A 22,466-nucleotide genomic window follows, 5' to 3' on the forward strand; every position below is an offset into this window, starting at 1 on the left:
CCTAGATATGGTTTTGTAAGCAATAAAGAGGGAGGATTCAAAAAAGCTATGAAGATATAAATAAATCGAACATGTTAGCCAAAGGGAGCATCTGATTGGCTTATTGGCGTAGTGGCCTAAAGATGGTCTTGCAAGCAATAAAGAGGGAGGATTCAGAAAATCTACGAGTTAGATTAGATATAAATAAATCTTAACTGTTAGCCAAATGGAACACATGTATTGGGCCCAAGGGTGGGGGCCATGTGGTTGTTGCAGACTCAATTCTTAGTACAACACTACAAGGCATTACATTTTGGTGGGTGTGCCTTTGGCCAAGTGGTAGACTTAGAAAGATGGTGGGTGGTCTCCTCTACGCCTAGCAAATGCATGATGCATGCACCCTACAGTGTCCCCCCTACACACAACTGCACACTTCTACAACCAATCACACCTACATGAGGTCATGAGGTAGGCATGACATTACTCCAATCCTTCGATGTTTAAACGCAAGGTATATGCAAGATAAGGTGGTACACTTTTTGCACTTTAAAGTGGCCAAGTTTCTAGTGCCCAAAAAGCATACAGGTGGGAGCACTATTGGAAATACAAACTATGCATGCTCAGGACCCTCTGGGAAGATTCCTTCTCAGCACTAGTTGTTGGTCTTCTATCTTATGAAGATGACCTTTTTTTTTTGTTTTACCTACAATATATTGAATTTTAGGGTGGCCATCTTTTAGTTTAAAAACCCTCAAATGAATGCATTCTCATCCTATGAGATGCGATTTTTTTATTTAAAAGAATTTGGGCTCCATTATGATTTGGGACGTTCCCAAAAGCCAACACTAATAAAAATAATAGCTAGTTGTTAAGTAATGCTTTAACAATGTAGTGAAGCATCCCCGAACCGTTGCAGGGATACCCCAAAATAGATGGAAGATGCAGGCATCTTCTTACGTGTTATTTAAGGTCACTTCAACATGAAAACGTAGTTTCGAAAGACCACTAGAAGAAAACCAAGCACATCACCACTTGTGAGCCCCACGTGCCACTCGAAAGTGTTTACTATCATAAAAGTGCATTTAATCGTACATATACCCAAATACATGAATCCCATGTGCCATTTGAACAAACCCTTCCGAGAATAGCCCAAAGAAGATGGAAAATGCGGTCACAAGACATATCCAAGTGCCATGGTGGCCCTCCTGTGAGCTGCAAAAATGTCTAGTATCGATGTCTGTCTAGCCGTCTACGCTATGGATTAGGGTGTAGTCTCTGAGCTCTCTCTATGTTGTGGGCCATATCAATAGTAACACCTCTGGTCGGGCGGTCTCGTTAAGAAAATTTCATGGTCTAAGATCAACTCAAGACTATACAACATGGGAACTTGTTTGAAAGGTCTTGAAAAGAAGAATACATTGTGACCTTAACTTTAAAGAAAGAACTTTGGATCGATGAGATTAACCATTTTATAATACCCCGAAAGTTTGATTTAAGACCACTCAGTGCATAACATAATGGGTTACCTACGGGAATGAAATTTCCATTTTAACTTTAACTTAACAAAACTAGTTATGTTAAGCTCACTAACATAACCTAACTGCTAGTGGGAAAAGGCCCTAAATCGCTTTAGGTTCAACATTTAATCAGACACTCACCTCTTAACGATCTGCGAAAAAAAGTAATTCGTTGAAACCTGTCTTAAGTGTATTAAAAACTGGCAACAGAGACCGACTAGAACAATTAATGTGCACAATAAGCGTTAGCCAAACCGAGATTCTAGAAGTACCCCATTCTCGAGGAAGCCCTCGAGACACGCCTCCAATTCCAAAGGCCACAAGGCTCTCTCTCTACAAGCTCTCAAACCTTTTACAAATTCTAGTTTATCTGATCGATGGCTTTTGCTACAGTTCCTTGTCTGTACTCTGTCTGTAGCACCATATTCCCCTTTCCATTTGCATTTTCGCTTGAGTAGCTGAGGGCCTCTTCAAATAGCTTGTGATCTGTATTGACGGAATGTTCAAGGGGTTACACGATATTTTGTCGGTGTACCATTTGCACATATCACTCGTGCTAATTAATAGATTTTTATCTTTCTACCATTTGCAGCACCTGTCTCAAGGAAAAGTTGCAACATTATCCAGGTCCGTCATCATGACACAGCGCCACAGATGTTGAGAACCTGTATTGACATGCTTGCCCAGGGATAGGAAAATTTTAAAAGAAACCAACAAATCTATTGAATTCTACCGACTCTAGATGAGCCGAATGTTAATATTCCAATACCAGTTTCTTGAGCATTTACAACTATAGCCATCGATTTCACATGACTAGTCTAGAAAGTAATAGGCTTGTTTTGAAAAGAATAACATCAACTCAGACTTCCCACAAATTGAAGGACCAGGTAAGGTCAATATCCAAATATACATTCTAGTTTTGTGGAAGGAGGTACAAAAGCATTTTCGCTTTTAGGGTACATAGCCAAATATAATTAGGAGTAGACATCCTGTTCTTTGACATTAAGAATGACTAGAGAAATTATCATAGTCTAGATGAAATCTGACTCGGGCCATCATACTGAGCCATGAACTCGTCATTAAACCTCATAAATTTCTCCATGACTTCTGGCATATCCTCTTCGGCTGGCAGGATTGTCGTCCGCAAATGAAATGTCCTACAAAATGGGATAAACGTTTACATATAACTAAAAAATATATATTGAAAAAGACAGAGGTTGCATGAATTAAGAAGATATATGTAGGAAAGAACATGTGCATGAAGCAAATATATTACCCTTCTTTCTGACCAAAACCAGAACCAGGGACGGTTGATATTCCTGTTGCTTCAACCAGTTTAATGCAGTAGAAAACATCTGGAGCCTTTCCAGCCCTCTTGGCAGCTGCAATAGCAGCTGGCGGGAGCTTGACCTTTGGAAATGAATACATGGCACCTGTACCATTGTTCATAACAGAAAGGCTTACAGAACTTCCCATAAAAGCAAGAATAAAATGGCCAGAGATCCTTTTCAAGTGTAAACTTCAGTCTGGGCAGTGCTTGTGCATGAAAAGCCCTAACCTTCAGTAAAATTGCAAGTAACATTTCTGCATCTGTTGAACCCATCTGTCATAATGTGTGCCCTCCTCCGCAATGATTCCAAAATTGACTTGCTGCAGAACTCATTTCAAACTATCATCAGGGACATGGCTCAGAGTTCTCTCCAATAGAGACTTAAAAGGTCTTAATTACACGATGCCTAGAACCACGGAATGCATATAGATCAACGATGAGTGAAGATCATTTAACCTTTCTTGTGCATATCGAGGATAAGAGATGTCTACTGGTTTTGGTGGATTGACCATTAAACCTACCTGGGAATTCCAATTCCATCCACAAATCAAACCACAGAGATGTTATATATCGTAGAAGAAAGTGTCAAATTCTACAACTTGAAAAATATGAGAAGATATTAATAGACCAACCAGAAGGACAAAGCCAAGACATAATCATAACTCTTACAACACTCGCATCGTTTCATGATAAAATCCATGGGTTCGTGTGGAAAAAAAGCTTACGAAAATCTGACCAGGGACATTTGGACTGAGAGAAATAGATGCCACCTTATACAGCTCATCCACCGTCTGCTCAAGAGGAAAAGGGACCATTAAGCCCAAATCCATCTATGGAAAGGCTCCAAAAGAGCTAAACAAGGACAAATGCTTAATTTGACATATTCTCTTCTGATATAATATTATTTACAAAGTTTTATACATGTAACATGCAACGAATACAACAAATTCTCTGCTGAAATAATATAATCTTCAAAATGAAAAAGCATATGAGATTGCAGACAACACAGAGTATACGTCCTTTGTGTGCAAAGTCAAGTTTGATGCAAACAAAAGCCTACACAATGACTAGGAGTGATAAACTGGAGGCCTGCCCTGAGTGTGTGTGGAATCTACCCTGAATTAAGTTGAGCTGAGAAAACTCCACTCCTACGAGAGAGAGAGAGAGAGAGAGAGAGAGAGAGAGAGAGAGAGATGCCAAAAAGAACATTAAAATATGCTACAGTCAGCACACTCGTGCTACAGACAACCAACTAGATACCTTTGGAGGGAGGGAGAGAGGAGGTCTTTAAAAAGAGTAGTATGGATTTTAAAAAAAGACCTGTACAAAACATGACACACTGATGCTAAACAGTTGTAAATTATATTTACCTTGGGAAGGATGTTTGTTAGCTCAAAATAACCACCCCGTTGACCACATTCACCCCAAAAACCTTTTGATACAGTATGGAAAGATATCAGCTCGACTTCCTTGCTGAAGGGAAGGCCCATGTCCATCAAAACCTGAGATGGGTATGTAAAACCACATAACAATGTAAAAGACAAGCATAGCACTGCCTATATACTCTTCACTTGAGGAAGTTTTGCTTACAGCCACGCAGATAAACTTATACTACAGGCACAAACTGGTGCATTTTTACAATGCACTGCCTAACAATTCAAAACTTTCACCCAGAAAGCATGTTGAAATTTCACGTGACTATCCTCTGGACATTGTATCACGCACCTTCTTAGCACTTACAAAAGGTCGCTCATCCTGATAGACATTTAGCTGATACACTTCATCTGCCAACAATACAATATTCTCTTGATAGCAGAACTGAATCAAGTCCCGAAGATTAGCCTCCGAGAGGCACTGTCCTGTTGGGTTTCCAGGGTTGATAAATACCAGCGCTCTAATCTGTATTCCAGAAATATATACACATAGACATACCAGTCAATAAGTTCAAAAAAGTGCAATCTAACGACAAATCCTCTCATATTACAACCCCCCCAAACCAAAAAAAAAAACTTCACACCTCACTATTATAACCATTTAGAGTAAGCACGTCCAGACAAGTGAACCCATTCATCACAATCTTGACATGTCATAGATATTGACAGAAAATCATCTGATGAATTACTTAAAATTACTTGAGATAGCCACAATTAGCGTATGATGAGAGGGCAAAAACATCATCTACTGCATTAATTAAAATAATTTAAGATATCCATCAGAAGCACAGGTTCATTTAAAACTCAGCATTGCAGACATAGGTAAAATGCAGAGTCTTGACTTCACAAAGATAAACTATTTTACAGAAACCAACATACCAAAACCAATTTCAACCATGACAACATTATTGAATGTAGTCCTTAAATCTGACAATTGTAGAACATCAGTCGTCAATTAACCATGAGAAATAATTAATAGCTCCAATATAAATATTTCAGCATAAATCCAAAAAAACACCATTACTCCAAATTACAAGGCAATATCAGACTTCCTCTACATGATAGCAGGTAGAAACAGCAAGCATGGAATCAGAAATCTTACAGTTAACCCTTTCCTGCGACCTGCAGTGACTTGGCTTTTCAAATCTTCAATGTCCAAACCCCAGTTTGATTCCTCGTTCAAATAGTACGGAACCAATGTACCACCAATAAGCTGAATTGTTGCTGAGTACAGAGGGTATTGTGGTATTGGACACAGGATCTGCAAACATCAAACATGAAAAATCACCACAATCCACTATAGAAAGTAAAGGGTCAACAGGATAACATGTCACCACCTAAACAACAACAAGAGCAGTCTCAGCATGAGGTGAAAAACTAAGGACTAGAATACATGCAGAATTGGCACAAGATGACCAGTGCAATTCCAAGTTGAAAAGGAGCGATTCCTTGGGATTCCTTTAAATTCTACTAGGCATATCTAAAGGAAGGTTTGTAAGTGCAAACTTTACAACAATAAAGTTGTACACCAGAACATTAATTACCTTTAAATCAAACAAGTAATCATGATTTAAACCAAGAGACCAGTGAACAAAGTGCCAAGGTGCGTGCCTTCTTTCAATGTTGTAGTTGTGAAACCTAATTAAGTAATTTGACAAAACCCCCGACCTTTGTTCATGTAATTAAGGGAAAAGTTATGCTAAATTGGCAGAGATGGGTCTTTTATAGTCCTTTCTACATACCTCTAATTACATAATTTCCCCTGTTCATTACAATCCGCTGAGTTGTATCTTGCAGTCCGCTGAATTGTGAGTTGCAGTTCTCACCCTCACTTGTGCCCTAATTCTATCGTTTGCTGAAAGGGCAACCCCCCTGCCCCCTCTTCCCTTCTCTCTCCCTTCTTCATTCCTCCAGCACCACGATTGTCACTGGATAATATTCATCAGCAGCAGTGACTGGCAGGCAAATGCAAGGGATGGCAGTGTCTCTACAGACTACTATCATGTCATGTTTTACCAATCCAAGCCATGAGTTCTAATTGGCTGAAAGCCCAGTCTGATTTTTGCATGCAGTGTTAGTTCCTTAACAATCTGGGTTGCTAAAATGAGTGGGAGCACTTGGTGAAGTATTCAGTTTTTTTGCCTTTTGCAGACGTTAATTAAAACTCTCTCTCTCTCTCTCTCTCTCTCTCTCTCTCTCTCTCTCTCTCTCTGTGTGCCCGTGCGTGCGTGTGTGTCTCATAGGTCGTCTTTTCACTTTTAAAAAAAAAGTGTGACCCATAGGTCACATAGGGACTCGAGACCTCACGATCCAAATATGGAGCGTAGGAGGATGGTCCTTGGACAATGCCTGACAATGGAAGAGGAATTATTCGAAACATACATATTTATAGCTTTGGAGACATTAGAGCATGAAGGGAATGAATCCCCAGAAATACAAGGTTTTCTGAAAACATCAATATGGAATACCAAAAACACATAGGAAGATGGGGATTTGGTGGGATAGCATGCTAAATCAGCATGGCACAGCATGGGAAAAAACAGCCAATCGTCATAAAGGAAGACCCACGTAAACAATACATGTGATTAGAGATAGCATGAAAAGAAGGGAGCATCTGTCTAGTAACATGTTATTTTGCACCACCTCCATCACCTATCTACAAACACAACATCCATCTGACCGGAAGACCTTTTTATGCATCTAAGAGACAACATAGCTAGGTTCTCTGTGGAGGGAAATAGAAGAGGAGAATGAGGAAAGGAGGGGTTGGAAAAGGGCGTCAGAGGACACGGGATAAATCACCCACATGAAGAGACAACTCGACTACAAGACCATAAACCTCGCTGCAAGTCACACAATGGAATACCTCAAGTTCGATAAAGAGACCTTGGAGTCCTACCACAAAGCATTGTCACTAGGACTCAAAGGGACCAGGTTTGCTGCAAGCAAACAAAAACTACAATGCGCCCCAGGCTGAGAATGAATTATAAACTGCACATATCTTTAAGAGGGAACAAAATGCCTTCTACATGTCAAGCAATGAATAAATTCATGACAGCAATACTGAAGGATGAAGCTAGAAAACAAAAAGGCACGAGGACTAGTGGTTGAGATGGTGACATGGGGAGGAGGCAAGACAAAGAGAATGCTCACCAAGCTCATGAAATAAGCTTTAGAGGAGAGGATTCCCCTCAGAATGGCAACTCAGCAAGATTGTACCGATCCACAAACCAGGGGACAGTAAGGTGGCAAAAAACTGCAGAACAATCATGGTAAGCAGCCTAATGGCCAAACTATACGGTACCATCATTGAGCACAAAATCAGCAGATGGGCGGAGGCACAAGGAATTAGAGCAGCCCCCCAGGCAAGGTTTCACCCCAAGCACCCCACAGTGGATCGTTTAGTCGCTATGAGAGAGGCGATGGAGGGAGACAAGAATAAGAAAAGGGATGTCTACTGCTGCTTTGTCGACTTCAAGAAAGTTTTCGACACAATTCCATGTAAAAAGCTATGAGAGAGCCTAGAAAAGCTCCAAGTCCCGCAGTACTCAAAGAAGCCACATTCCAACTCTACGAGAGGGTGCTGGCCGCACAGTGCAGCCACTAGTAGATGGGTCATGCTCCAGGAAAAGATCATAAGTAGCAACATAGGGGTAAACCAAGCCCTCTCACCAACTCTCTTCGGCCCCTTCATTGATGAGCTGGAAGATTGGATGAGAGCACACAATAGAGTGGGAGTCCAAGTTGCGGGGTATGCCCTACTAATGCTCATTGATGCATATGATGTAGTAGAGGGATATGCAAGCGCACTTACATGCACGAGGCAAATTCGGTAGACACTCAAGCATGTAGGTCAACATCGCCAAGACCAAAGTAATGGTAATTGAAACTCAAAATAACAACATGATCCCTTGCCTTGTGAATGGGTATGATGGTGTTTGTATCAAAAGCCCGTTGCAAAAACTCTCATTGCTAAGAGAGAGAAAGAAAGTAAGAAAGTTGTACTAACAACTTCGGACGGCCTCAAGGGACTATGAGGCAAAGTACAATAAAAAAAGTAACTCATACACAACAAAATGTGGCCTGAATCAAAGGACTCACTAAGGCCCTTCCTAAGTGCTAAGCTAAGCTAATAATCTCAAAACTCAAAACTCAGACATGCAAAGCTAGTGCTCTGAAAACATATCCGGGTGCCATGGTGGCTCTCGGATGAGACACGAATGTCTCGTATGTACGTCTGTTGAGCCATCTCTCGTCGAGGCAGGGGGCGTGGTCTCCGTGACCTCCGTTTCGGATGGCTCATATCAAGTGTGACAACTCGGCTCGGACAATCTCCCCCGAATAGAGCTGGACCTATATCGTACGTACTCTCGTCAACCCGTCGGCACCTCTCTTCTCGCGGATCCATGCTAGACCTATAATGATGGGTTGGACTTGTATCGTACGTGCTCTGTTCAGCCCGTCCGTGCCATCTCTTCCCGCTGATCCATGTTGCCCTCATGTCAACTATCTCCTCCTCCGCTACCACGCTGTGACTTGGGGCCGACGCGAAGGCATAGAAATCGATGATGTATTGTTACGCTCAATCTATCTCATGTGGCATTGTTACCTCCTCAGTAAGGTCTCTCTGCATCACTGCATCTCTGAGCCAACACAGACCTGGTCATGGAAGTGGATCAACCCTGAGAGTGGACCGAACCCGTGTCCCTCCTGAAAGAGACAGTGGTATCATCCTTTGATCTCATAGAAGTCATGGCAAATGCATAGGAGGTACTCCACCTGTGCCAATGTGCATAGCCTGTAAATCCGTTGCTCTCTAGGTGTCTATGTGGCTCTCCCTATCTCAATCCTCAGCTGGGACGAGACCCGCAACAGTCCGACGACAATCCTCAATGCGTGTGAGACACAAATCTGTTCGATGGCAATCCTCAGTACGTGCCCCCCGCACACGAGAGAGAGAGAGAGAGAGAGAGAGAGAGAGAGAGAGAGAGAGAGAGAGAGATGCTGACACCAAAAGGAGCTTGTAGTAGATTAAAGGATAAGGAGTCAAATCAATGCATGAGAATGAATGAATAGAGGTAGGCTTTTATACTCCTTGCCCAAACCCTCCTCTAGCGAATCACACCCTTCGTGCTAACACCCCACTAACTTACCATAATTTTCCCCTTCATTACAGCCATTCCTTCATTCATTGGAGCTCAAGTAGAACACACGATCAATGGAGATGGGATAAGAATCCCATTTGTAACGCAGAACAGGCCAAAACAGCATTTTAAAAAGCCTGTTGTAAGAAACTTTCCCCTTCTTAGCAATGTTAGAAAACCCAATAGTTTCAATCTTCATTCAGTGCAGCACTTACCAGATGCTGGTGCATAAAAAGAAAAAAATTATGGAATGAGCTCAAATTCCAAAAAAACTGCTTTTAAAAAACCTCTCTGATTATGAAGACATCACCAAAGGTATGTTTTGGAAAGGATTGAAAAAGCTACCCCATCCTTTTCATCCCGAATGATGACATTCAGAAGCTGCATTACACCCTTGCTTGCCCCATCAGTGAGAAATATAAGCTCTGGATCACTGCATCAATTCCAAACTTCAGCTCTCAAGAAGCCATAGGCAACATCATAGCATCATTTTAAGTCTTGAAATGAAAGGTCACGCAGTTTCAGACATGAGAAGGCAAAAGCATCACACGTTTTTCAAAGTTAATTCTAATGCTGCAAACAGAGAAGTCTAAGTAAATGCATGTCTAGCCCGTTAAAGCATTATGCCTTCACTCAATAAGCCACTCCAAGTTGTCTACTTACACAGTAAGTCAAGGATCATCAAGTATACAGTTAGAAAAGCCAAAGAAAAAGTCCCCCAAAAAAAAAACAGCATGACATTAAAAATGCATCCCCACATCCATCATAATAAAATGCATCACTACAAAAATGCATCCCCAGGATACAAGCACTTTTACAAAAGCCTGCCACGATAGTGAATTCGACACCAACACACAAAATCAACTTGGTAGCAGGTCTCCTACCCATTTTGAAGCATCACGGCTTCTACAGGAACTTAATATACACCCATTTTTTATTCCATCACTACCTTCGATGAAGCAAAAAACCAATTCTAGGTTGAGGAGTTTAATTGATCCTGCTTCTGAAACTTACTTCTAGGTTTATCCAAAATTATTCTCAACCTAGGAGGAACCTTAAAAAGTCTCCCTAGCATCTATGATACGCAGAAGAGAAGGACAACCCTCAAATTATAATCCATATCTAAATCTGCCTTGTATTACAGAGCAGTACGGTAGACATTATCATCAGATCACTTTCATGTTTACTTGATTGGATCTTGTGAAATTTCATGAACATCACTGCCTTCTAACACACGTAGTTGACAGAAAATCTTCAATAATGCTTATTTACAGATGCATCTCCACCTTTCATGGGCACCTTTATTTGCACGTTTCATCATAATCCATTTATATATACTGCATCTTTTCTGAATCCTTGAAATGAGAGATACCCTTGCTTCAGAACAACTGCTAAAGGGATCCCTCTCTTTCTACGAGAAATTCTAAGGCCTTGAAAATCGTCTCCTTTGGGGAATTTATAAAAAGATATTCCAATGCATTGTGTTCCAGTCCTTCTGTAAGAGCTGTTTCCCTCCCCCCTTGAGCACATGTCAAGGTAAGGTGACCTTCAATATACCAGTACTTTGAACCCCTTAATGCTCCCTCTGTTAGGCTGCAATCATTCCAACTAAGAGTCCAAGCTTGCCTTGCTGACTCGTGTCTTTTGATTCAACTTTCAAGAAACTTTTTGGTGGCCTTTAGCTCTTCCTTTAATTGCATGTTACTACAACACAGGATCCAAAATAATCTGTGGGCATGTGAGTTATAAGTGATAAACTCTGCAAAACCAATCTTGCCAAGCCACTCCACTACTCCAATTACTGGTCAATCTAGACATCTTGAAAATAAAAACAGATGACAGTTTCTGTTCTCTGAGATGAAACCACAAACATGTGATGTCAGTGATTTCAAGAAGTGTACAAACACCGTTTGACAGACAAATCCAAGGTAGAAAATGCTCCAGCACATACTCAGTATTCAAAATTTGATCCAGATTCACAACATATCTGAGCTATTGCAACAGTCTTATTCCTGTGAAGTACACTATTGAAGACCACACCCTCAATTAAGAGGCGAGCAATATGTGGCACCCCATACTGTAAAGCAGGATAAATGTATTGAGATTAGGATGCACGTAATGGAGGATAGGTGGATGAGAAGCCACCGTCACCTTTATCTCCTCCTTATTCATACTCCTCACTCAATTAGAGCAACATGTATTTAGAAGAGAGCAATCCTTGCACGAAGAGTCAGAGGTTGATGATAAGACAGAGGCGGACCTGGAGGCTCTAGAGTGGCAGAGGGTCAGGATAGTGGGCCGTTTGGGCAGGACTTGGTACATCGATCCCACCGGAGACTTATCGACCCAAGGGATCGGTGTGGCACCTATGGATTTGGGAGGGCAGACCCTTGTGTAACATTTAGTAGGATCCAAGAGAGTGGTTCTGGCCATCCCGCACAGCGCAATCGAACAGAGTGGAGTAGGTCTCCTTCACTTCCTACACGACTCGCATCGAGCGTCACCTACAGCTTGAGGCAACAGCATGGTCCCCATCGAGGGAACGCTATTGGCTAGAGCAAGACGTCCCAAGAAAGGTCATTTCTCACATGCAAATATAACAATAACCCATACAACCGTGAGACTCCCCAAATGCTGTCCATATATATACATACATATATATATATATCTATGTGTGTGTGTGTGTGTGTGACACTCCCCAAATGCTGTCCATACATGTATGTGTGTGTGTGACACTCCCCAAATGCTGTCTATACATGTATGTGTGTGACACTCCCCAAATGCTGTCCATACATGTATGGGGAAAAAGTTTTTTGACTTGAAATGGGGTGTATTTGCAAGCGCTTGCTTTGCCTGCCACAAGTTTCGGCATCTAGCCTCTGAATGCCCAATGGTACTGCATCAACCCCCTCCTAATGCCTTGCCGCCTCAGACAAGGGACAAGAATGAGAATTTGCAAGCCAACGCAGCAAATCGAAATGGAGCAAAGAATGCTAAACCAATTAATCAGGTGCAATCACTTGTTAGAAAAGGGAAAGAAAAAGAAAAAGAGAAGATAAAGGAACCTGTGGGGACAGATCGGGATGGTTTTCAACAGCCTAAGAAGGTGGTTGTATTGAAACAACGCCCCTTTCAATCTCGGCAATGGGATGCTTCCTCTCCCTTACCAGGACAGGCTTCCACTTCAGCTCCTGTCCTTCAAAATTGGGGGGGGGTTTTGAAGAAGGGTATTCCCATATGTGATTCTGAAGAAGGGGAGAATGCCATATCTTTTATGGATCATGAAAGCCTGCAACCCATGCAGGCAGAGGCTTTGCCTCTCTAATATCTTGTTTCATACTTATACTTTACTATATATATTTCTTTCATGCATCAAACACTTAAGTGCTTTACATACAATGTACAGAGCCTCTGCAATGTCTCAAAGTGGAGGCTTTTCTGGAATTATGTACATAAAATGCAGCCAGATATTGTTTGTTTGCAAGAGCATAATCAACACTCTAAGGCTGGTCATCATGATCACTTTGGCGGCTATGATTTATATTATGCTGGTACCACTACCTACTATTATGCTGGTACCACTACCTACTCAGGGGTATGCATAATGGTCAGACATGAGCTACAGCCTCAGTTAGCATTCAATGACAGCAGTGGTCGATGGATAGTCATACAATGTAATGTCAATGGTGACATTTTTGAGCTTGCATCAATTTATGCCTCCCAGACCTCTGCCATGAGGGCTTCTCTATGGGATTCTTTAAGCAAATATCCATGGAGATCCAATGCATTTATCTGTGGAGATTTTAACAATTCTCCTCTGCTGAGAGATAACACCACTTCAAGATCTCATATGCTTTCATCCGAAAGACAGAAATGGGATAGCATGCTTCTTTCTGTGCAGGCTGAAGATTTATGGCTGCTTCTACGAGGGTCAGTGCCCGGATATACTTTTCATCATAATGCATATACCACATACTGGGCTAGGCTTGACAGATGGTATTTGTTCTATCCACAACAATATGCAGATTTTAGCCTTCATCTCCACATAGATTTCTCTTTGGGCTTGTCAGATCATGCCCCATTATGGTTAAATCTGCATGGATGATTTGCCAACTCTCTCCAGCAGATTATTGCATGTTAATCAGGCTTACCTTCGACATCAACATTTCCAGCAAATGATCAGACTTGCAATTCATCCCTTGCTTTTGCATGCTCAGGAGGACATGAATTATGCTTGGGACAGCTTTGTCTCTCGTATAAAAAATGTCATTAGGGAGTATGGAAATTGGCACATGGCTACATGGAGGAACGAGGTCAAATGGGCAAAAAGGACAGCACAACAGTTGACTGAATTTTCACATTTAAGGCCTCTTTCTGAATCACAAAATGATTCCCTCTCACAAGCCCCGATTAAACTGACTGATAATGATCAGCGGAAATTGCACAAATGGCAGATTAGAGCAAGAATGAAGCCCCTTATGGATAAGGGCTGCTCATCCAAAGCCTTCTTCCAGGGGCTGCATGCCACTCGAAAGAAAAACTCATGTCTAAGGGTAAGGAAGCTAGATGGCTCTTGGACGCACTCCTTCTCTGATCTCCAAGATGAATGCCAAAATTACTTCCAGACACTGTTCTCTACCCCTGGCTCCCCATCAAATCAAATGACTAATGCGAGGACTGAATTTCTTCAATATGTTTCTGGGATAGTGGAAATGGATGATGCTCTTTTATTTGAGATACCTTTTGCTGACACGGAACTTGATAATGCATTGTCCCATCTCGGCAAATACAAGTCCCCTGGCTGGGATGGTCTTACGATGGAATTTTATATTTCTTTTTGGGATGATTTGAAAGATGTTCTCTTACAAATGATCAATGTTGCCTGGCAAGAAAATCAATTGCCACACCTTTGGAAGCATGGCATAATTAAACTTGTGCCCAAAAAAAATCTCTGTGATCATATGTCAGATTGGAGGCCTATTACTTTGATGCCTGTAGTTTACAAACTCATTGCCAAAATGATTGTGCATAGGCTTCATGGGATACTGAATGCAGGCCTTCATCCTCATCAGTATGGGTTCGTGCCATGTGCTCATATTGCAAGTAGATATCACTAAGGCATTTGACACTGTACAATGGGATTTTATCTCTCAAACCATGACAAAGCTGGGTTTTGGTCCCAAGATAGCAAATGCAATTTATTGGCTTTATTCTGGATCTACTTCCCAGTGCATTCTCGGAAGTCATCTATCTCGGTCATGAATATTGGGTAGATCAGTCAGACAGGGCTGCCCCCTTAGTGCTCTTTTCTATGCCATTGCCACTCATCCCCTACTAATGTATCTTGATCATCTTACAAGCACAGGACAGATGACTGGTCTTAAAATCCCTGGGGCTGCATCTTTTTTGGCACAGGCATACGCTGATGATTCCTTCTTTATGCCACAGAACTCTCCTCGGGAAGTCCGCATGCTTACGACCACATTATCATTCTATGGATTAGCAGCGGGATTGCATGTCAACTTTGACAAATCCAAATTGCTTCCCCTGAAACAATGTGACTGGCATTCTATTCTCTGGCCTGGTCAGATAGTGCATTCCAAAGATGTAGTCAAGCATTTGGGATATCCTATAGGATGGCATATCACTAGGAAGCAGCAGCTAAAATGGATCTTCCAAAGACTTCAACATAAATTGGAATATTGGAAAATTTCTACTTGGCCACTTCATGTCAGGCTCAGAATAGTACAGTCTATTGTAATGTCTTATGTTCAGTTCTTTTTGCCTTTGCTACATTGGTCCTCCAGAGATATCTCAACCTTTATGTCTCAAGCTATGGAGCTGTTATGGAAGACAAAAACTGCTGTGAAAGCATTCAGACTGCTGAGGATGGAAATGGTATGTTGCCCTAGGATGCATGGAGGACTTAATGTTCTAAATATCAGATATCATGTACTTGCAAGGAAGGCGACTATGCTCCATACCTTTTTCCGTCAAAAACAGCCATGGACTTGTATGATAGCATCCATGTGTGTCAACATGAGGACAACTGCTTATGGCCATTGGACTACTGATCATTGGGAGGTTGTCATTGGGAGATTTGTAGGGAAGATTCCTGGATGCCCTTTCTCTACTGCTCTGATATTGGACTGGAAACAAGTGCTTTCTAAAGTCAAATGGGCTCCTAATAATCATACGGGGACATACTCAATGAGGAAAGAAAGTATTCATTGGAGTGCCATCTTTGACATTCCTCTTGCTTTACAGGAACCGGTTCGGGCATATAATCTCATGAAATTGGGAATTAGATACATCAATGATGTGGTAGATGATCACGGCCATGTCTTATCTTTTCCTTATGCCACTGCCTCTTATGCTTTGGGAATGCATCACAAATTGATATGGAAGAAAATTGCTGATCTCTTGCATCCTTTTCTACCTATTCCCCCTGTGGCTGACACAAACAAGCTTATGGATTGGCAATTGTACCCCTCTGCAATCTTCCTATATCTGTTCACACGTGCACACGTGTGTGTGTTTTAAGTATAGTAGATGTTCCACTTTGGATACCTACATGCTCTCGTCCTATTCCTCTGCCTGTTTTGACCTCCATCAAAGTCTACAAGCTTCTTCAACCTGCCCCTTGGATTCATCAATATGCTAATACTCTATGGCATATCAGGCAGACCCTTTCATGGTGGCGGAAGAATCTCTGACTATTATGGAGGTCTAAAATGCCTTTGAAACAAATACTTTTTCTTTGGAGATGCATGACCGGCACATTGTCAGTGGGAATCACACTTGCCAAACGTCACATTGCACCACCCACCTGTTTACGGTGTCCTTCAGAGACTGTCCCTCATTTGCTTTGGCATTGCCCGTCTACTCGGAACCTCCTTGGGAAAATTTCAGATCATCTTCGCCTCCATTTCCCGAGTCACATATTTGGGAAACATTTTTGGCTATTTGACATTTAGGAGGCCTTTATCTCAATACTCACTCTTTCTCTCATGGGTGAGATATTGGGCTGTTTGGACAATCTGGGAAGAGCACAATTTGGCATACTTGGGCCGCCAGTTTCAAAAGTCATATGAATCTTTTAGAGCCTCATTGCGGCAATCTTTATATGATGCCTGCCATGAGGGTGATATGCATGCATCTTGCATTGAGCTTTTCTTTTTATGCTTCTGATCTATGGGATACTCTCCATTCTTGGAGACTTTCCCTCTTGTAAAGTTATGACAATATAAATACAGTGCACTGGATTTTACCAAAGAAAAAGTGTGTGTGTGTGTGTGCGCGCGCGTGCGTGTGTGTAAATATACATGTACACACACACATGCACACATACATACATATATGCGTACATACACACCCAACCCCCCCCCCAATAACATGCCCAAACTCATCCTCTAAGAACACAACACATTGCAGTTTCAATCTCATGATAGTCCCTCATAGAGTTGATAACCATAAACTCCATGTGACTCCCGACTAGCTACTATGACATCCCCACTGACATCATCAGCGCCCAATAGTGGGTGTAAACCATAGTATAAACATATGCTCTGACACATAAATCCACACACCCACACATACTTGAGCATCCATTTATACATATTTACGATCCGTTTGATTGCACATGAAGATATAAACGTCATCACATAATATGATAGTCCACAATGTGTTCAAGCACTGATTACGGCCTCAGTTATACACCACTAAGCAAAACTTTTAGAATACATGTGGATTTGGGCTACTTCATGCTTTTGGCCCTCCATAATTCCACTTTTTTTTTCATGGTGATTTTCTATGAATGTAGAATGTTTAAAGGAGCTTACATGCACATGAAAGATTTTATGTCCCAATCAAACGCATATGAAGAGACTCGTCCATTTTACTTCCTAGCAAGGATACGAAGGAATCATGCCATGGCAAACAAGTTCATTTGCACTCCGTGTGCCCTTTGTGTGCATATGTGTGCATGTTTGGGTATCTCTTGCTTAGTACATGACAAGACAATCTAACATAATATAAAACGTCACATCATAATGACTATTTGACCCTTCCACACACAAACTTCTCGTATGATTATTTTTTCTTCCTAAATTTTGAGATTTTAAAGGATGGTTGAAAATTGCTTTATATAGGCTTTGACTAACCCATGCTGAGCTAGCTCATACCAATGAAGCTTAGAATCATCAACAATCAAAGGAAAGACAAAGTAGTGAGGACCTCCTATCTAGAATCGCGCCCAAGTCAATGTCAACTCTATTACCCTCTTGTCATATAAACATCCCATGCTTTCACACTGTCCGAGACTTAATTTCCAAATGCAACACTGCATACTCTGTCATCCATTGGACTGAATTTGCAATAGCGTAGAGGGGCTGGTTCCCGTAATCTTGGTTGTATGAGGCCATTCAGTACATGTCACAGCTTTGATATGGCCTTTTATGTTATGCTCTAGCCGAGATAGCATGACCTCAGAAAGATCAGTGGGCATTTTCTCTTAGATGACCGACTTTTGTAATATTTAATGTGCGTAAATAAAATGGTCAAGGGAAATAACTGCCAAGGTCCTAGGTGAGGGTGTATTGGCATCGACTAGGTGGTTCTGAGTGCTCATGCCTAGGTGCACCTAAATGTGTAATAATGCCAAGGGGCAAATGTTTTAATTGTGCCCCAAGAGAGGGGTAAATGGTGTACCAAGTTAAAGGTCCAAAATGATGACATGTGGCAGAAGGGAACCATCTAGGGAGTTGTGGGCTTGTGGATAGGCATGAAGGATTAAAAAGTTACGTATCTTTTGTGAGCATGCCATCCACGAGATAGCTGGGTGGATATTCGGGATGCCAGCGCCTGTGATTCTAGATTAGCTAGTGCATCAACGAAAAGCTGAAGGATTAGAAAGAGAACATGTCATTTGGTATCAGAGCAGGTGAGCGTTCACGCTGGACGAAGGATCGTGATCATTCGCATCGGAGCGCAGGGGATTGCGACGTGTGCTTTTAAATGGTCACGGGATTTGGCCGTCTCGTCCGTTGGCATCAGGCAAGGAATAGAAGTGGTTATTCAATTCGTAAATCAAGCGTAGCGATGGACGATGCACGTAGAGCGATATAGCCCGCGAGCGAGGTGTTGGCGGTGTCAAGCGAATCAGTGGCCTCATCGACGAAGGAATAGAGCCTATCATTTCGTTGTGATTGATTGCGATACGAATGAAGGAACAAATAGTAGAATTAGCCCGTGAATTGACGATGCACATGAATTGACGAGAGAACCAGACAGCCAGCAAAAGTCAAACTTGACGAAAGGAGCTGAAAGCGAAATAGAAGCGTGTCATTTGGTATCACCCTGATAGTGATACTGGCACGAGCGGCTGATCAATCCGAAACAGAGAGCAAGCTTCGAGATATCTACGTTATGTGGAGCTTCCAGGGAGCATCGTTTATTTCTTCTGTATAAATTTTAATTTTTAAATTGCTCTTGATTTATTCTTGTACAGCACAGTGTGCAGTCGATTTATTTCTATACAGCAAAGGGGAATCTGAAGTGGGGAAAAAAAAACTATTTTCCCTTTTGAAAGAATGGAGACAGAGGGACAGGATTCCAGAGTAAATCCTGGTGAATCTAGAGCGCGATCTACGCAAGAAGTGTCCCATCACACGACACCTACTCTAGTGGGTAGGATTTCTGTACTAGAAGATGCTTTACAACAGATTATGAACCAACAGCTTCAAGTGAACGCTGGTCAAAATGAAATTAGAGAAATGGTACAAGCCTTGTTGGCTAGACCATCTAGAAATGAAAAGGGCAAAGCTCCAGCAGAGCCAGAGCCCAGTATACACTCATCAGAACGTGCGAAGGTCAAGGTACCTAATATTGCAAACTATAGACCGAAAAAGTACGCTGGTCGGATGACCAAGCGCAGTTCTAATGTGATCGAGGTTTGGTTACACAAGTGGGAAGAAGCCTTCGCCATTTGTGAAATCAGATCTGATCTAAAGAAAATCCGCGAGACCACTCACCTGTTTATTGAGGCAGCGGATAGGAGGTGGATAAAGCAACAGAAAGATCAAGTTGCCCCTACCACCTGGGAAGAGTTTAAGACTGAATTTAAGAAACACTTTCTTCCACCTGACAAAGAGTCCCGAGCTTGGGATGCTTATAGAAACCTTCGCCAGAGGAATTTGTCGGTAGCAGACTACACTGACAAATTTAGGGAATGTGTTATGAAGATAACAGACCCTCTCCCTATGTCGGTTCAATTGAAAGACTATATCTATGGACTGAACAACAAGATTAAAATGGAAGTTCGGGCTAAATATGTGACTACATTAGATGAATCTATTGCAGTAGCCCTGAACTATGAGGATGCCAGAGGCAGACCTAGTGGGTTTGTGCAGGCAGGGACTCAGCATGAGTACCCGAGAAAAGGGGGATTTCAGAGGAAATGGACTTCAAAGACAAGTGTCTCGCAGCCAAGTGGCAAAACCAAGCAGGTGAAGCCAGTTGAGGGACCAGCAAAGACAAGTACCACTGTTGGGGTGAAGAGGAAAGTAACTCCAATGGCAGCCCGGGCTTGGTCAAAGTCCTCGTTGACCCCTGAGCAAAAAGAGAAAGCTAGAAAAGAAGGATTATGCTTCGACTGCCTTCAGCGACATCAGTGGAAAGATTGTCCATTGAACAAAGACCGTCGCACGGCCAACATGATAATATCTGAATGCAACGCGGAAATGCAAGAGAGTCCCAATGCGGAACATATGCAGATGCAATTTGCGGGACCTTCTCAGAGGTTAGTATCTGTGTTGTTAAGTGTGTCTGTTACTAAGTTAGTAAGCGGTGCACCTGATAACATCCTTTCAAAGCCCGCAGCAACGGGGTATACGGTTTTCGATGAGCCCGAGTTCATTAAAATGAAAGGGCAAGTAGCCAATCATGATGTGCTTGTGTTGTTTGACTCAACGTCAACGCACAATGTAATTAACTCGAAGCACGGTCACGATGACGGACGGAAGTTGAACTGAAGTATGAGATCAGAGGGTTACCCAGTTAGAACTTCGAATTCAGGACTATGTTGAGAAGCTGTACTTTGAACTGACCAGGCTTGCTCACGCAGATATAGCCCTAGGCATGGCTTGGCATTTTTAGAAAAATCCAGCCATTGACTGAAAAAAGCATATTTACCAGTTCAAGATGAACGGGGTAGAATATGTTTTGCGAGGTGAGAAGGATTTACCTCGAGGACCATTGATTTCAGCCATGGAAATTCGGAAGACTCCGAAAGAGTTTCTGTGTCTGTGTATAGCTTCAGTAGAGTCGATTGATGATGCATCGGCTAGCACTGAGGCTACCCAAGATGGGGGAATGGCCGAGTTGGCTAAAGAGATATCGGAGAAGTTCTCTTATTGTTTTAGGGATGAGTTACCTCATGGGTTACCTCCAGAGCGGAATGTTCAGCATAAAATTGAGCTTATCCCAGGGGCAAAACCTGTAAATAGACCTCCCTATAGATTAAGCTTTACAGAAGAAGCTGAAGTGCGAAGACAACTGGAAGAATACCTCAAGCTGAGGCAGATTCAACCCAGTTTTTCACCTTTTGCTTCGCCAGTGATATTAAAGAAGAAGAAAGATGATACTTTTCACCTCTGTATAGATTACAGAGCATTGAATAATATCACTATTAAGCACAGGTATCCGATGGATCGATGATTTGCTAGATGCATTACATGGGGCCGTAATTTTCAATAAGATAGATCTTAAGTGTGGCTACCATCAGATCCGTATTAGAGCCGAGAATGTGCATAAAACCCCTTTTAGAAGCAGGTTTGGTCATTATGAGTTTTGGTAATGACCTTTGGACTTACCAATGCTCCAGCTACATTCGTCATGCTTATGAACGATTTACTACGTCCATATATCGAAAAGTTTGTAGTACATTTTATTGACGATATTTCGGTATTCAATAAAAGTATTATTGAGCATCGCAAACACTTAAGAATAGTGTTCAATACTATGAGGAAAGCCAGTTTTTTTGTAAATAAGAAGAAAATTATACTGTGTATGGTTAGACTTGAGTATTTAGGATTCATAATTACTCCAGAGGGGGTAGAAATGGATCCAAAGAAAGTGGCTGCGATACTGACTTGGCCAATCCCTCAGAGATTGACCGCTTTGCGATCATTCTTGGGATTTGTCCAATTTTATAGAAGGCATATCAAAGGATATTCCGAAATAGTATCACTATTGACTGATCTGACCTCAGATAAAGTACCTTTTATATGGGGACACAATCAACAAGAAAGTTTTAACACCATAAAACAAGCTGTGGTCACAGAACAGGTGTTAAAAATAGTTGATCCCCAGAAACCGTTGTTCCTCGAAACCGATGCAAGTGGCATTGCGATAGGAGCAGTTCTCCTCCAAGAGGGAAGGCCAGTAGCCTTTGAAAGCAAGAAGCTTCCTCCCTCTCAAAGGAATTGGCCAACTCATGAATTAGAGTTGTATGCTGTGGTCCATGCTTTGAAAACATGGCGACATTATTTGTATGGATCGGAGTTTTATGTGGATGTTGATCATGATACTCTGAAACATTTTTGTAAACAACCTGACTTGAGAGGCCGCCAAACTAGGTGGGCAGAACTCATGCAGGAGTTTAACTTGACGATTCGGTACCGAAGAGAAAAAGATAATAAAGTTGCTGATGCATTGTCACGCATTATGCATAACATGAGTTTCACAGTGTTAAATAGTGCTCTAATGGCCGAGATTAGAGAAACTCAAAAGGTGGACGAGTTTGTCCAGAGTCTATGGCCTAAGACTCATGTGTTTAAACCCGGGGAAAAGGATGACCTGGCATCCAGAAAAGACCAAACATATGCAAGATATGCCATAAGGGATGGTATGCTGAAAAGAAATGGCAAGGTAGTAGTACCTAGTCAGAATGATCTCAGGCAGAGAGTCATTCGACAGTGCCATGATAGCCCATGTGCGAGACATCCAGGAGTCAAGAAGACATATGATCTCGTGAAGCGAGATTTCTTTTGGCCAAAGATGAAAA

The 22,466-nt window shown here is 41.9% G+C and overlaps 1 protein-coding gene across 1 annotated transcript in view; it reads right to left on the bottom strand.

Annotated features, from left to right (window-relative positions):
* Positions 1–2,194: 2,194 nt before the first annotated feature.
* LOC147886161 (glutamate--glyoxylate aminotransferase 1-like) overlaps positions 2,195–22,466 on the bottom strand; it is a 51,270-nt gene continuing 30,998 nt past the window's right edge. The window contains exons 5-13 of the mRNA XM_087395106.1: positions 9,749–9,836; positions 5,362–5,520; positions 4,552–4,725; positions 4,197–4,328; positions 3,552–3,617; positions 3,283–3,347; positions 3,055–3,146; positions 2,773–2,929; positions 2,195–2,653 (exon numbers count right to left, since the gene is read on the bottom strand). Of these exons, the coding sequence (XP_087251232.1) occupies positions 2,521–2,653; positions 2,773–2,929; positions 3,055–3,146; positions 3,283–3,347; positions 3,552–3,617; positions 4,197–4,328; positions 4,552–4,725; positions 5,362–5,520; positions 9,749–9,836 (1,066 nt within the window). The 3' untranslated portion in view covers positions 2,195–2,520. The remainder of the gene's footprint in view (positions 2,654–2,772; positions 2,930–3,054; positions 3,147–3,282; positions 3,348–3,551; positions 3,618–4,196; positions 4,329–4,551; positions 4,726–5,361; positions 5,521–9,748; positions 9,837–22,466) is intronic.

The sequence above is a fragment of the Dipteris shenzhenensis genome, chromosome 24, assembly GCF_047967505.1.
Source record: "Dipteris shenzhenensis isolate YYH24624 ecotype China chromosome 24, Dip_SZ_1.0, whole genome shotgun sequence".
Lineage (NCBI taxonomy): Eukaryota > Viridiplantae > Streptophyta > Polypodiopsida > Gleicheniales > Dipteridaceae > Dipteris > Dipteris shenzhenensis.